Below are 16,754 nucleotides of genomic sequence, written 5' to 3' on the forward strand. Positions count from 1 at the left end.
GGTGCTGCTGGGGGGAATAATTCCTATTTACATGTTAACTCTGTTTACATTACTAATCTTGTTTCTCTTTGACTTACTTTAAGGAGATTTGAAGCATTACTTCAAACTGGAAAAAGTCCCACTTGTGAATTACTGTTTGACTGGGGCACCACAAATTGCACAGTTGGTGATCTCGTGGATCTTTTGGTCCAAAATGAGTTTTTTGCCCCTGCAAGTCTTTTGCTACCAGGTAAACTGAGCATGTCTAGGGTATCAATAATTAGGGTGGAAAGACAAGTAGCAGAAATAGGAACATTTCTTCTGACTCTTACTTTTTTCTCATAGTAGATGAGCCTTACATTTAAGACTCCTTTTCATCCTTTCAACTCTCCCCAACTCTTTAGCAAGCACGCCAGACACTGCAGACTTGCTGCTAAGGAAATGGAGGCTTCAGGATTGAGTCTCATCCCACCATTAAAGTCAGGTGGTTTTGTGCCAGTAAGAAGTTTAGAATGATGAGAAAAAAACTCTTGCTTTTTTTCACCCTCAACTTCCACTCTGATGGGACTCTGTGATCATGAATTCCTTACATTGTGTTCCAGTGGGCTGGTGTCTAGTTGCCTTCCTTATAAGCTACTTTTTCTCCCTTTGATGCCATGTACACCAGTGGTACTCACCCTTCAGAGGGCATAAGAATCCCTGGAGTTCTTGTTAAACATGTAGCTTCCCAGGCTGTACTCTAGACCTCATTATCAGAATTCTTGAATTAGGTTCAAGATCTAAGTTTTTAAACAACTACTTCAGTCCTTCTGTTGCAAGTGGCTTATGAACCACTTTTTGGAAACACTGCCTTACCCATCCTTATCAAAATTTACAAATTCTTACTAGGTAGCTTCTTGTGTAGTGCTGTGAAAATGTGGGGCTAATGTGTAGAAACTGGAATGATGTTAAGTGAACCAAGTTCCTAATTTACCTTTTTCACAAACACTTTTTCTAATGGAATGACAACTTGTATCTTATTTCATTTGTTAGATGCTGTTCCCAAAACTATTAATACACTGCCTTCTAAAGTTACTGTAACAGTTCAGCAGAAACATATGCCCCTCTATGGCAAAGACAGGACACCTGTGATATCTGATGAGAATACTGAACAAAACTATACGCCACCTGACTCCTCGTGTCCAGAAAATAGAAGTTTAGAAGTTACTGATACACGTAAGTAACATTTGCAGTGCTTTACACTAGTGGGTTTGTTATTAAGACCATCACTGCTTTAAAATCAATCTCTCCTTTTGTTTGTGCACTCTGGTAATAGCTCTTTTGTGGTTGTTTTTTTCCCCTGATTTATTAAGCGCCATCTTCATTGTATTAGTCAGTGTTATAAGTGAGTAGAGGCAATAGGATATATGAACAACCACAGAAGCTATGAAAAAAAAAAGTGAATATTTACATAACTTAAAAGGGTCATTTTATAAAGAAAATAAGTGACTAGAGTTTTAAGTGGAGGACCACCAAACAGAATTCTCAAGGTAAACCTTAAAATTTGTATTTTAAAAATGGTTTTACTCTCTTCCACTGTACCTAATACAAAATTGTAAATATTTGCATATGTATGAAATATCCAAATTGAGAAAATACTGAAGTTATTAAAACCAGTTTCTTTTTTACTGAAGCCCTTTTTTTCTTATTCTATTGACATTATAGGTTTTCACAGTTTTTCATATTATGAATTGAAGGATGTCACAAATAACTTTGATGAACGACCCCTTTCTGTCGGTGGTAACAAGATGGGAGAGGGAGGATTTGGAGTTGTGTATAAAGGCTATGTGAACAACAGGACTGTAGCAGTGAAGAAGCTTGCAGCAGTAAGTTATACTTTCAGGAAGACAAAGAATTAGAGAAGAGTTGCTTCTTAGTGTGTTATATAATAAATTTTAAATTAATCTTTAGGAAATATATGATTTCAGTGTGTATTTTCTTTAAATAAACATCATTCTAAGCTGGCAGTTCTTAACATTTAAAAATTTGTTGAAAGCTACGGACTCTGTCCCTATAAAAAATGTAGTTATACATATAATTAATTACATAATTACATATAATTTGGGGAGATTCACAAAATAGAGAAGCTGAACTCTACACAGTGCTTCATGCATGATCAATATTAAAATGGTAAGATTCTCAAAAAATTTTGTAAAAATAGCTTCCTTGTATTACTTTTCTCATTTAAAAATAAAGTTTAGAAAATATACAATGGGCTTCCCTGGTGGCGCAGTGGTTGAGAGTCCACCTGCCTTTACAGGGGACACGGGTTCATGCCCCGGTCCGGGAAGATCCCACATGCTGCAGAGCGGCTGGGCCTGTGAGCCACGGCCACTGAGCCTGCATGTCCGGAGCCTGTGCTCCGCAGAGGGAGAGGCCACAACAGTGAGAGGCCCGCGTACCGCAAAAAAAAAAAAAGAAAATATACAATAAGAAAACCTTTTCCTAATTCTTACCTATGTCCTTTTTTCCCATTTCTATTAGAGTGTTTACCATTTACTTATTGATTTGTTATATTTTAAATCTATTATTATATTCTAAAAATACCAATACAATACATATTTTTACAATAGTCACCCTTTGTCATATATGTTGCAAATACTTTTGCAGGTCTTGTTTTTCTTTTTGCCTTCAAATTTGCTTATGTTTTCTATTACATTTAATTTTTTTTCCAGAATGTTTATGCAGTGAAGTCTCATATTATTTCATTTTGTTCCCACAATGACTCAGTGAGGTTTATGTAGTTACATGGTTTATAAGGTTTTCCTCCTTCCACTCACCAGCCATGAGACCTTGAGCAAATTGATAATATTTCTAGTTCTCAGTTGTTCTATAAAATGGGGAGAATGATGCCTTACTATTTTAAAGAAAGCAGAATCAGCCAGACGATCTCGTGTGCCCCTTTTAGCTTTAGGAGACTTGGGGTTATTGTATTGTATTATACTGTATATTATTTTATTTTTTCAGATGGTTGACATTAGTACTGAAGAACTGAAACAACAGTTTGATCAAGAAATAAAAGTAATGGCAAAGTAAGTTAATCTGGCAGTGTGGTACTGTGGAAAAAAGCAGGACAAGGAGTAAGGGACCTGTTTCTTACCTAGAGTGTGCCATGAACTAGTGATATTTTCAAATATGTAAATTAAAATAGTTTAGAGAACTTGAAAGAACTTTGACTCTACAATTCTGTGACTGCATATACTCTTTCGTATGTGTGTAGATTAAACAGCAGTCGTTATTCTAAATCATGGGAAAATTACACGGAATTTCAGCTAACTTCCATTATTGTGTTTTCTGCTCCCAAAGTTCACAAGAGATAAATTGTAGATATAATATGTATGTGCATATATGTGTAAATATATATATATATGACAAATAGTCCCTTTGATATAAGTTAACACCATAAGCCAGGGAAGTGTTACATGTAAGAATGTTTAGAAGGCATTGACTCAGTATGTTTGAAAATTGTTGGACATTATCAGGAAGAGAAGGAGAAATAAATTAGGAAATTTATTCAATAATTATAGTGATTGATACTTGAGTGTGTACAATAGACCAGAAACTGCAATGTATTAACAATTGTTATAACACCCCCCACACCCACACACTTTTTTCCACTGAGATTTAGAAACATTAAAAACTTTGCTCAAGGCCACATAAACAATAAATATGTGGATTTCAAATCCGGATCTGTCTGACTCCAGAACTTGAGCTTTTGATATAAAACCTTAATGGGATTTACCAATTTATTCTCATTAGACCCATTGCTATAAATCACCAATTCTAGTTGCTTAACTTCAAGAAAGAAAGAATAGATTGGAATTAATTCATTCACAGTAAAAATAATGCACACTGAAAAAACTAAAAAGCCTTCTGTTCAGGATTTGTTCTTCATACCCCTAACCCCTCCTGAAAGTAACTTGTTCAAAATGGATAATCAGGAAAATATTTTTAAATAATAAAAGTCATCTCTTAAATATATCACTCAGAGATAACCACTGCTAGTATTGTGATGTACTTGCTTCATGATGAGTGTGTAGCGTTTTTCCCATGTCATTACAAATAATTTTAAGACATTTAAAATTATTGTATAACATTCTAGCATATATAAGGATTATATTTTATTTAACATTACCCTTCTAGGTTTGTTTCTAATTTTCAATATAACCTATTAAAGCTCCTTTAAATCTCTTTGTACATAAACCTTTAAATACAAATCTGCTTATTTCATCTGGAGACAGTCCTAGAAGAAGAACTTTTTAAAGACTTTCTAAGTATTTGTCCAAATGGCTTTGTAGATAAGTTATAATTTATACTTCTACCACCAATTTATTACAATTTCAGACTTCACTGCTACCTCACCACCATTAAATATTACTGCTATTTTTTGATAAGTACCAATCTCTGGACCTTGCTAGCAGAATAACCTTGGCCAAGTTTCTTACCTCTCTATTCATTCTTTTCTTTTTAATTTAATTTTATTTATTTTTTTATACAGCAAGTTCTTATTAGTTATCTATTTTATGCATATTAGTGTATATATGTCAATCCGAATCTCCCAATTCATCCCACCACCACTACCCACCCTCCTCCACTTTCCCCTCCTTGGTGTCCATACGTTTGTTCTCTACATCTGTATCTCTATTTCTGTCCTGCAAACCGGTTCATCTGTACCATTTTTCTAGGATCCACATATATGCGTTAATATACGATATTTGTTCTTCAATTTCTGACTTACTTCAATCTGTATGACAGTCTCTAGATCCATCTCACATCTCTACATCCACATCTCTTCCTTTTTATGGCTGAGTAATATTCCATTGTATATATGTACCACATCTTCTTTATCCATTCATCTGTCAATGGGCATTTAGGTTGCTTCCATGACCTGGCTATTGTAAATAGTGCTGCAATGAACATTGGGGTGCATGTTTCTTTTTGAATTATGGTTTTCTCTAGGTATATGCCCAGTAGTGGGATTGCTGTGTCATATGATAATTCTATTTTTAGTTTTTTTAAGGAACCTCCATACTGTTCTCCATAGTGGCTGTATCAATTTACATTCCCACCAACAGTGCAAGAGGGTTCCCTTTTCTCCACACCCTCTCCAGCATTTGTTGTTTGTAGATTTTCTGATGTTGCCCATTCTAACTGGTGTGAGGTGATACCTCATTGTAGTTTTGATTTGCATTTCTCTAATAATTAGTGATGTTGAGCAGCTTTTCATGTGCTGCTTGGCCATCTGTATGTCTTCTTTGGAGAACTGTCTCTTTCTCCAAAGAGAAATGGGAGAATGTCTTCTGCCCATTTTTGGCTTACGTTGTTTGTTTTTTTAATATTGAGCTGCATGAGCTGTTTATATATTTTGGAGATTAATTCTTTGTCGGTTGATTCATTTGCAAATATTTGCTCCCATTCTGGGGGTTGTCTTTTCGTGTTGTTTGTAGTTTCCTTTGCTTTGCAAAAGCTTTTAAGTTTCATTAGGTCCCATTTGTTTATTTTTGTTTTAATTTCCATTACTCTAGGAGGTGGGTCAAAAAAGATCTTGCTGTGATTTATGTCAGAGTGTCCTTCCTATGTTTTCCTCCAAGAGTTTTATAATGTCCGGTCTTACATTTAGGTCTCGGATCCATTTTGAGTTTATTTTTGTGTATGGTGTTAGGGAGTGTTCTAATTTCATTCTTTTACACGTAGCTGCCCAGTTTTCCCAGCACCACTTATTGAAGAGACTGTCTTTTCTCCATTGTATATTGTTGCCTCCTTTGTCGTAGAGTATGTGACCATAGGTACGTGGGTTTATCTCTGGGCTTTCTATCCTGTATGATTGATCTATATTTCTGTTTTTGTGCCAGTACCATATTGTATTGATTACTGTAGCTTTGTAGTATAGTCTGAAGTCAGGGGGTCTGATTCCCTTTTTTTCCCTCAAGACTGCTTTGGCTATTCAGGGTCCTTTGTGTCTCCATACAAATTTTAAATATTTTGTTCTAGTTATGTAAAAAATGCCACTGGTAATTTGATAGGGATTGTATTGAATCTGTAAATTGCTTTGGGTAGTATACTCATCTTCGCAATATTGATTCTTCCAGTCCAAGAACATGGTATATCTCTCCATCTGTTTGTGTCATCCTTGATTTCTTTCATCAGAGTCTTATAGTTTTCTGCATACAGGTCTTTTGTCTCCCTAGGTAGGTTTATTTCTAGGTATTTTATTCTGTTGCAGTGGTAACTGGGAATGTTTCCTTAATTTCTTTTTCTGATCTTTTGTTGTGAGTGTATAGGAAAGCAAGAGATTACTGTGCATTAATTGTGTATCCTGCAACTTTACCAAATTCATTGATTAGCTCTAGTAGTTTTCTGGTGGCATCTTTAGGATTCTCTATGTATAGTATCATGTCATCTGCAAACAGTGACAGTTTTACTTCTTCTTTTCCAATTTGTATTCCATTTACTTCTTTTTCTTCTCTGATTGCCATGGCTAGGACTTCCAAAACTATGTTGAATAGTAGTGCCGAGAGTAGACGTCCTTGTCTTGTTCCTGATCTTAGAGGAAATGCTTTCAGTTTTTCACCATTGAGAATGATGTTTGCTGTGGGTTTGTCATATACGGCCTTTATTATGTTGTGGTAGGTTCCCTCTATGCACACTTTCTGGAGAGTTTTTATCATAAATGGGTGTTGAATTTTTTCAGAAGCTTTTTCTGCATCTATTGAGAGATCGTATGGTTTTTCTTCTTCAATTAGTTAATATGGTGTATCACATTCATTGATTTGAATATATTGAAGAATCCTTTCATCCCTGGGATAAATCCCACTTGATCATGGTGTATGATCCTTTTAATGTGTTGTTGGATTCTATTTGCTAGTATTTTGTTGAGGATTTTTGCATCTATATTCATCAGTGATATTGGTCTGTAATTTTCTTTTTTTGTAGTATCTTTGTCTGGTTTTGGTATCAGGGTGATGGTGGCCTCATAGAATGAGTTTGGCAGTGTTCCTTCCTCTGAAATTTTTTGGAAGAATTTGAGAAGGATGGGTGTTAGCTCTTCTTTGAATGTTTGATAGCATTCACCTGTGAAGCCATCTGGTCCTGGACTTTTGTTTGTTGGAAGATTTTTAATTACAGTTTTAATTTCATTACTTGTGATTGGTCTGTTCATATTTTCTGTTTCCTCCTGGTTCAGTCTTGGAAGGTTATACGTTTCTAAGAATTTGTCCATTTCTTCCAGGTTGTCCATTTTATTGGCATAGAGTTGCTTCTAGTAGTCTCTTATGATGCTTTGTATTTAAGCGGTGTTCTTTGCAACTTCTCCTTTTTCATTTCTAATTTTATTGATTTGAGTCCTCTCCCTCTTTTTCTTGATCAGTCTGGCTAAAGGTTTATCCATTTTGTTTATCTTCTCAAAGAATCAGTTTTTAGTTTCATTGATCTTTGCTGTGGTTTTCTTTGTTTCTATTTCATTTATTTCTGCTCTGATCTTTATGATTTCTTTCCTTTTACTAACTTTGGGTTTTGCTTGTTCTTCTTTCTCTAGTTCCTTTAGGTGTAAGGTTAGACTGTTTATTTGAGATTTTTCTTGCTTCTTGAGGTAGGCTTGTATTGCTATAAACTTCTTTCTTAGAACTGCTTTTGCTGCATCCCATAGGTTTTGGATCATCGTGTTTTCCTTGTAATTTGTCTCTAGGTATGTTTTGATTTCCATGTTGATTTCTTCAGTGATCTCTTGGTTATTTAGTAACGTATTGTTTAGCTTCCATATGTTTGTTTTTTACATTTTTTCCCTGTAATTGATTTCTAATCTAATAACATTGTGGTCAGAAAAGATGCTTGATATCATTTCAATTTTCTTAAATTTACTGAGGCTTGATTTGTGACCCAAGATGTGATCTATTTTGGAGAATATTCCATGTGCACTTGAGAAGAAAGTATATTCTGCTCTTTTTCGATGGAATGTCCTATAAATTTCAAGTAAATCTATCTGTTCTATTGTGTCATTTAAAGCTTGTGTTTCCTTATTAATTTTCTGTCTGGATGATCTGTCCATTGGTGTATGTGAGATGTTAAAGTCCCCCATTATTATTGTGTTACTGTCAGTTTCCTCTTTTATAGCTGTTACAGCTGTATTGAGGTGCTCCTAGGTTGGATGCATATATACTTATAATTGTTATATCTTCTTCTTGGATTGATCCCTTGATCATTATGTAGTGTCCTTCCTTGTCTCTTGTAACATTCTTTATTTTAAAGTCTATTTTATCTGATATGAGTATTGCTACACCAGCTTTCTTTTGATTTCCATTTGCATAGAATATCTTCCTCCATCACTTTCAGTCTGTATGTGTCCCTAGGTCTGAAGAGCGTAGACAGCATATATATGGGTCTTGTTTTTGTATACATTCTTTGAGCCTGTGTCTTTTGGTTGGAGTATTTAATCCATTCACGTTTAAGGTAATTATCGACACATACGTTCCTATTACCGTTTTCATAACTGTTATGGTTTGTTTTTGTAGGTCCTTTTCTTCTCTTGTGTTTCCCACTTAGAGAAGTTCCTTTAGCATTTTTTGTAGAGCTGGTTTGGTGGTGCTGAATTCTGTTAGCTTTTGCTTGTCTGTAAAGCTTTTGATTTCTCCATTGAATCTGAATGAGATCCTTGCCGGGTGGAGTAATCTTGGTTGTAGATTCTTCCCTTTCATCACTTTAAATATATCGTGCTACTCCCTTCTGGCTTGTAGCTAAGAAGTCAGCTGTTAACCTTATGGGAGTTCCCTTGTATGTTATTTGTCATTTTTCCCTTGTTGCTTTGAATAATTTTTCTTTTTCTTTACTTTTTTTCAGTTTGATTACTATATGTCTCGGTGTGTTTCTCCTTGGGTTTATCCTGCCTGGGACTGTCTGTGCTTCCTGGACTTAGGTGGCAATTTCCTTTCCCGTGTTAGGGAAGTTTTCAACTATAATCTCTTCAAATATTTTCTCGGGTCCTTTCTCTCTCTCTTCTCCTTCTGGGTCCCCTATAATGCGAATGTTGTTGCATTTAATATTGTTCCAGAGGTCTCTTAGCTGTCTTCATTTCTTTTCATTCTTTTTTCTTTATTCTGTTCTGCGGCAGTGAATTCCACCATTCTGTCTTCCAGGTCACTTATCCATTCTTCTGCCTCAGTTATTCTGCTATTGATTCCTTCAAGTGTAGTTTTCATTTCAGTTATTGTATTGTTCATCTCTGTTTGTTTGTTCTTTAATTCTTCTAGGTGTTTGTTCTTTAATTTTTCTAGGTGTTTGTTAAACATTTCTTGCATCTTCTCGATCTTTGCCTCCATTCTTTTTCCAAGGTCCTGGATCATCTTCACTATCATTATTCTGAACTTTTTTTCTGGACGGTTGCCTATCTCCACTTCATTTAGTTGTTTTTCTGGGGTTTTATCTTGTTCCTTCATCTGGTACAAAGTCCTCTGCCTTTTGATTTTGTCTGTCTTTCTGTGAATGTGGTTTTCCTTCCACAGGCTGCGAAATTGTAGTTCTTGCTTCTGCTGTCTGCCCTCTGGTGGATGAAGCTATCTAAGAGGCTTGTGCAAGCTTCCTGATGGGAGGGACTGGTGGTGGGCAGAGCTCAGTAAAACTTTAATCCGCTTGTCTGCTGATGTGTGGGGCTGGATTCCCTCCCTGTTGGTTGTTTGGCCTGCAGCGACCCAGCACTAGAGCCTACCCAGCTCTTTGGTGGGGCTAATGGCAGACTCTGGGAGGGCTCACGTCAAGGAGTACTTCCCAGAACTCCTGCTGCCAGTGTCCTTGTCCTCATGGTGAGCCACAGTCACCCCCTGCCTCTGCAGGAGACCCTCCAACACTAGCAGGTAGGTCTTGTTCAGCCTCCTATGGGGTCACTGCTCCTTCCCCCTGGGTTCTGATGCACACACTACTTTTTGTGTGCCCTCCAAGAGTGGAGTCTCTGTTTCCTCCAGTCCTGTTGAAGTCCTGAGTCAAATCCCGCTAGCCTTCAAAGTCTGATTCTCTAGGAATTCCTCCTCCTGTCGCCGGACCCCCAGGTTGGGAAACCTGACATGGGGCTCAGAACCTTCACTCCAGTGGGTGGATCTGTGCTATAAGTGTTCTCCAGTTTGTGAGTCACCCACCCAGCAGTTATGGGATTTGATATTATTGTGATTGCACCCCTCCTACCATCTCATTGCAGCTTCTCCTTTGTCTTTGGACATGGGGTATCTTTTTTGGTGCATTCCAGTGTCTTCCTGTCATTGATTGTTCAGCAGTTAGTTGTGATTCCAGTGGTCTCGCAAGACGAAGTCTATTCATTCTTAACTTAACCAAGTTTCTTAACTGTCTATTCATTAGTTTTCTCATCTGTAAAATGGGATAATTATTTTAATAATGAAATACTTCATTAAATTATTGTAAGGATTAAATAAAACAAAGTAGGTAAATCACTTACCGCAGTGCCTTGTTAGTATAAATTCAGCAAATGTTATCTACTCTTTTTTTTTTTTTTTTTGCGGTACACGGGGCTCTCACTGTTGTGGCCTCTCCCGTTGCGGAGCACAGGCTCTGGAAGTGCAGGCTCAGCAGCCATGGCTCACGGGCCCAGCCGCTCCGCGGCATGTGGGATCCTCCCGGACCGAGGCACGAACCTGTGTCGCCTGCATTGGCAGGCGGACTCTCAACCACTGCGCCACCAGGAAAGCCCTACTCATTTTTAAAATGTGCCAATTTGGTGGAAAATGGAGCACTTACTGTCTTAATTTGCACTTCATAAAATATTTCTGGGCTCTCATATATATTTGCTCATTTAATTCTCACAGCATTCATGTTACATAATAAGTATTATTATCCACATTTACCAGGTAAAGTTGCTGAGGCTCAGTGAGGCTGTTAACTTGTGAGAGGTCACATTTCCAGGAGGTGGCAGAACTGGACTTTAAACTTAGGACTTTGAACCCAGGTTTCTTTCTGCTGTGTCACAGATGCCTGCAGTTTTGTTATACTTCAGCTCTATTTAGTTTTATTACTCTCAAGTATATAAAGAAACTCAAATTAGGTTGTAAATAATCAGACATGATTAAAGATCAAAAATATATGAATTAGATGTAATTAAAAATCAGATGTCTATAAATCAGTGTTTTGGATGTGTTAAAGAATTCTTGAAAGGATTGTCATACAAGTTTCAACACACTTCTTGAAATCTTGTTTGTGCTATCATTGAAAATTATACAAAACAAAGGTAAACATCAGCCTAGTTCTTAACCAAACTATTACAAGTACCAATGATCTGAATTATTGAGCTTTTGCTATAAAATCAAAAGCAGTTTTGCTTCTAATGTTGATTAATATTGACTGAAAGGAGAACTGTTTGCAGAAAATTATAAGCAGTTATAATAAACATATATAAAGATGTTAGAAACATATGTATCATATTACAGTGATATATAGCATATAATTATTTCTTGCTTTTTTTTTAAAGCTCTAAATTGAATAACTTGTAACCTACAGCTAAATATATGTATGTATCATAATAATTTTGAGTGGAAAATTATTTGTCACAGGTGTCAACATGAAAACTTAGTAGAACTACTTGGTTTCTCAAGTGATGGAGATGACCTCTGCTTAGTGTATGTTTACATGCCCAATGGTTCATTGCTAGACAGACTGTCTTGCTTGGTAAGATGTTTGTTCATCACATTGTTAGGTTTTATGTTTCTGTGTTGGAATACTGATATTTACTTTGTGACAGGATCATTTAAACTGTATTAGTCTTAATATTTTTCCTGGTCTGTGAAAACTATACAGTTGGTATGTAAACAACTGGAATTGCCTAGCAGGTGATAATCTAAAATGTAAAAATATCAGTCAAGGCTAGACTTTGAAGATGCTCTTATATATTTTTATTGTTAAATAAGAAATACTAATCCCCATTTGATCTTATTTAGAGATTATTTTTTTTTTTTTTTTTTTTTATTTTTTATTTTTTTTTATTTTTTTTTTATTAACATCTTTATTGGGGTATAATTACTTTACAATGGTGTGTTAGTTTCTGCTTTATAACAAAGTGAATCAGTTATACATATACATATGTTCCCATATCTCTTCCCTCTTGCGTCTCCCTCCCTCCCACCCTCCCTATCCCACCCCTCCAGGCTGTCACAGAGCACCGAGCCAATATCCCCGTGCCATGCGGCTGCTTCCCTCTAGCTATCTACCTTACTACGTTTGTTAGTGTGTATATGTCCATGACTCTCTCTCGCCCCGTCACAGCTTATTTTTTAACAACTTAAAAAGTGATATTTGTAAATTCTTAGCAATGTAATATAATTGTCAGTAGCTGCTTAGAAAAAATCGTATTGTATATTGTCATAGATTTTTTTTATCCTCCTCTTTTTTTTTAATTGGTTTGTTTCTTACTTCATAAGGATGATACTCCACCACTCTCTTGGTGCATAAGATGCAAGATTGCTCAGGGTGCAGCTAATGGCCTCAGTTATTTACATGAAAACCATCATATTCATAGAGATATTAAAAGGTAAATGCTACCTTTACGAAGCTTTAGGAAAACTCTCTTAAAGAATAATTTTCTCTCACTCTTTCTATTCACTATTCACATGCACGTCTTAACCTGGAGCACTCCGTGAAAGCTCTCCTCACTAAGGATGTCTGTAATCTGCCTTATTTCAAACCCAGTGACCTATTTCCAGCATTCATCCTAATTTACCTTTTTAAAAAGAATAGTATGTTTTTTCTGTTCTTCTTGACCATTTTTGCTATGTCAAGATTATTTTCCTTCTTATTTTCTGGATCACTGCTCTTTTCTGAATCACTTTTATCCTCCACGGGTGCAGTTCAGTTATCTTTCTTGTTATGTATTTAGTTAGTTAACAAATATTAGTTGAACACACGACATGATAGGTACTGTAGATGGTATAGTTAGCAAAAGTAGCATTTGTAGCATCTGACAGCAATCAAATAATCACAAAATAATAACAGAACTTTAGTGTGTAGTCTATAGTATTAGTATAAAGAGGAGTTCCCTGAGGAAATGATATTTAAGCTGAGATCCAAAGAATGAACAGGAAATAAGTAGGCACAATTTGAGGGCAGCCATAGAAAATGGGGAAAGAACATTCTAGGAAGAAGGAACCACATATGTGAGACCAGTGTTGAAAGGGAACGTGGGAGCATGAAGAATTACAGGAAGTGAAATAAATGACTGAAGTGTGGAAATTCAAGGGGTGATTGATGTAATATAAAATTATGGAAGTAGGCAGAGAGCTAATCCCTGTAGGACCTAATAGACCAAAATAAGGACATTAATTTATCACAGGTGTAATCAGATGCCATTGAAAAATTGTAAGTAAGAATGTGGCACCACTTTTAAGTTTTGAGAATATCACTTTGACTTGAGTGTAGAGAATGGTTTGTAAGAAGGGGTAGCTTGGAGCCTATCATAGAAGGCTTGGTGGTAGCAGTTCATATGAAGAGACGTGAACAGATTTGAGAGCTTAAGATGGCAAGTCTTGCTGATTCTTGGCTGCAGGGGCATCAGGGAGAGTGACATATCAGGAGTGACACCAGGATTTATGGCTTCCAGAACTGAATTCTGGAATGATTGTGACATGATTCACTTATAGAGAAAGCACTGAAAGAAGACCAGGTTGGGGGTGGAAAATGTGAGTTCTCTTTTGTGCATGTTGTGTTAGAGGTTCCTTTAAGATATAGAAGTGAGTAGAGATGTTAATCAGTGTGATGTACATGTTGGAGCTGAAAGAAGTCTGAGCTGAAGACATCAATTTGTGTATTACTTGCATATGGGTGTTAATTGAAGAGCTATCATATGGTTGTCTTCACTTTAAGAGAGAACTAGATTAGGAAAAGTTCCCAAGATTTAGTACTGAGGAAATTCAAGACTTAATGGCCAAGTAGAAGAGAATGAGTCTAGAAAGGAATCTAAGAAAGTATTGCAAGTAAGCTGAAAACCAGGAGAGTGTGGTATCCCTGAGAACAAGGAAAGAGAGTTTCCCTAGAAGGACTAGTCAAAAGTGTCAATTGCTTTTTTAGAGGTCAGGATAAGGACTGAAAAATGTGGCATTTTAAAAAAATTTTTTTAAATGAGGCATTTGATTAGTGCCATGAAGGTCATTAGTGACTTAATGGAGACCTACTTCCATGTAGTAATTGGGTCAGAATTCAGGTTGTAGTTGAGCAGAGAATGGGAGCGAGAGAACTGAGAGGTGAGTATAGACAGTCTGATAAGAGGTTTAGCCCATGAAGAAGGATAACTGGAAATTAGTGTGTCATTCAGGAAGTTTTTTTTTTAAGATGGCAGAGACTAAAGCATGTTTTTGTGTCTATGGGAAGAAGGAGGTGATAGAACAGAAAAGAGAAATGAGATAATTTATAGCATAAGGTTCCTGAGAATGTAGAAAGGAGTCCAAGTAGAGGGACTAGCCTCAGATAAGAGAAGAGACACCATCTCCCATCCCTTACACATTGGTGTATTCCAGTTGGTGTGTTCTTACCTCATCGTCTCTTTGGTTCATCCTACATATTCTTGCTGAGTGATATATTGACTTTAACTTCTACCTCTATGTGGGCAACTCTCAAATCGGTATCATTAGCCTCCAGTCCTATATTTTCAGTGTTTACAGACCAAATCACCCCACCGAGATGTCCCACAGCAGCCCGTAAGTCAACATGTCAGAAATCACTCATTCCTCTTTTAACACAAGTTCTTCCTTCTGTATTTCTTTCCTAATCAAATGAAGTCAGTATTCATCCTGTCTCCCAAGCTAAAGACTTTCTCATTCCCCATATCATACAAATTACAAAGTTCTATTGAGTGTGCCTCAAAATTTGCACCTCCTTTTTCTCCCCAGCCTTTATTTACACTCTATCTCTTGTTTGCTTTATTACAAACTTTCCTGGTCATCCTTTAACCAGTCTGTACCAGTTCTCATCTATGCAGTACTATACTGACAGGTTGTGGTCCTAAAAATCAAGTCTGATAACATCAGTTCCCTACTATGAACCCATTAGCTGGTATCCTGCTGCTCACAGGATAAAGTTCAAGCTCTCCTCATGTTCCACTGACACCAGTTTCTTCAAATTGATCATATGTTTTTTGTTTTCTTCACTGTGTTCATGTTGCTCCATTTGTCTGAGATGCCTTTCTTTCCTTCTTTTAACCTCAACTTGTAACAGTCCTTCAAGACTATGCACTCTTTTCACCTTCTACTTGGAATTTTCTGCAGTTCTTCCAGACACATGGTTGTTCTCTCAGCATTTTGTGCCTAATATCACCATTATGAATACTTACTGGATTTTAAAAAATTATTCCTATACCTTTGTTACAGATAAAATTCGAAGATAGCCCCCATGCCCAGCCCTGAGCTTAAATACTATAAAACATTGGGGGTCCTCAATAAAGTTTTGTTGAATGAAAGTATGAGTGTAGGAGCACATGCATAAAATGAATGAATGAAGGTCTTTTAGCCATATTCTTTCCTCTTCAAAAGATTTCAGATAATACCCCCCAAGAAATGAAATAAATAATTAAGAAACTTTAGTTGAAAATTTGTTTTTAAATGAATTGGGATATTTTAGGAAAGGAATTAAGAAGGGTGCTTTAGGACACTTTGAGGGAAGTTACCTTGTAATAAATTATTTGTGAAATAATAAAAATATCTCTCACTAATATCAACAGCTTTATTTCACTTTTATACTCCTTAGATTTTCCCTCAAGAAACAATAAGGAAAAGAAGACAATTTTATTTCTCTTTAGCTTTAATCTGAAATTCTCATTTATTTACACAAATTTCAGGCTTTTATGATGTATATTATAAAGTGGGATACTGTATAAATACAAACATTCATATGCCTACCTAAGGAACTATTTGATTTGCTTGAAAAGAAAAACTTTTTTTCAGTGCAAATATCTTACTAGACGAAGACTTTACAGCCAAAATATCTGACTTTGGGCTTGCACGGGCTTCTGAGAAGTTTGCCCAAACAGTCCTGACAAGCAGAATTGTGGGAACAACAGCTTATATGGCACCAGAAGCTTTGCGAGGAGAAATAACAGCCAAATCTGACATCTACAGCTTTGGTGTGGTAAGTTTCATATATATATATGTACACACACACACACACACACACACACACACACACACATACACACACATGTAAAATAATATATATATAATTAGTAACAATAATCAGTCTGGCTGTACTTGTGAAATTGAAATAGAATATTTTGAATACATCTGTGTTGCTTAGCTCTCTTACATAAAGATTAAAATTGTTCACTTTAACCTCTAGTTAAATGAGAAAGTTATAAAAACTACTCTGAATTTGTAAAACTTTTAAATTGATTTCTGAAATTACTGCATGAAATAATTTTTTGCCACATGAATTAATATGAAACTTGAATTAATGCCTAAAACAAATTGTGTCATATAGTATGCACTTTAATGTCATGTTTTAAAAATGAAATATTTTTTGAAGGAAATATGCTTTGGCATTTTCTGATCTACCAGTCTGTTCCTAATAACTTTTATGATGGTATGAGGAGTGGATGGGAGTGGTTGGAGAAATTGGGTGCTTCTTTATCTTATTTATTCATATGTGTTTCATTTACGGATATTTATCTTCATAGTACTGTGAAGTTAAGGCACAGGGTTCTAGGATATGCCTGAGGTTTAGAAAATAATATTCTCCTAAGAACCAGAGAAAATTATTCTTGTGAA

General features: G+C 36.0%; 1 protein-coding gene across 3 annotated transcripts in view; it reads left to right on the top strand.

Annotated features, from left to right (window-relative positions):
- Positions 1–16,754, top strand: part of IRAK4 (interleukin 1 receptor associated kinase 4) — a 31,034-nt gene that overhangs the window by 9,365 nt on the left and 4,915 nt on the right. For 2 of the 3 annotated variants that reach the window (XM_060024611.1, XM_060024612.1), the window contains 7 exons: positions 84–229; positions 1,012–1,194; positions 1,684–1,844; positions 2,986–3,050; positions 11,562–11,676; positions 12,426–12,535; positions 15,936–16,119. In XM_060024611.1, coding sequence (XP_059880594.1) covers positions 84–229; positions 1,012–1,194; positions 1,684–1,844; positions 2,986–3,050; positions 11,562–11,676; positions 12,426–12,535; positions 15,936–16,119 — 964 coding nt within the window. The remainder of the gene's footprint in view (positions 1–83; positions 230–1,011; positions 1,195–1,683; positions 1,845–2,985; positions 3,051–11,561; positions 11,677–12,425; positions 12,536–15,935; positions 16,120–16,754) is intronic. The other variant, XM_069541197.1, reaches the window with a different exon arrangement.

The sequence above is a fragment of the Delphinus delphis genome, chromosome 11 (genome assembly GCF_949987515.2).
Source record: "Delphinus delphis chromosome 11, mDelDel1.2, whole genome shotgun sequence".
Classification (NCBI taxonomy): Eukaryota; Metazoa; Chordata; class Mammalia; order Artiodactyla; family Delphinidae; genus Delphinus; species Delphinus delphis.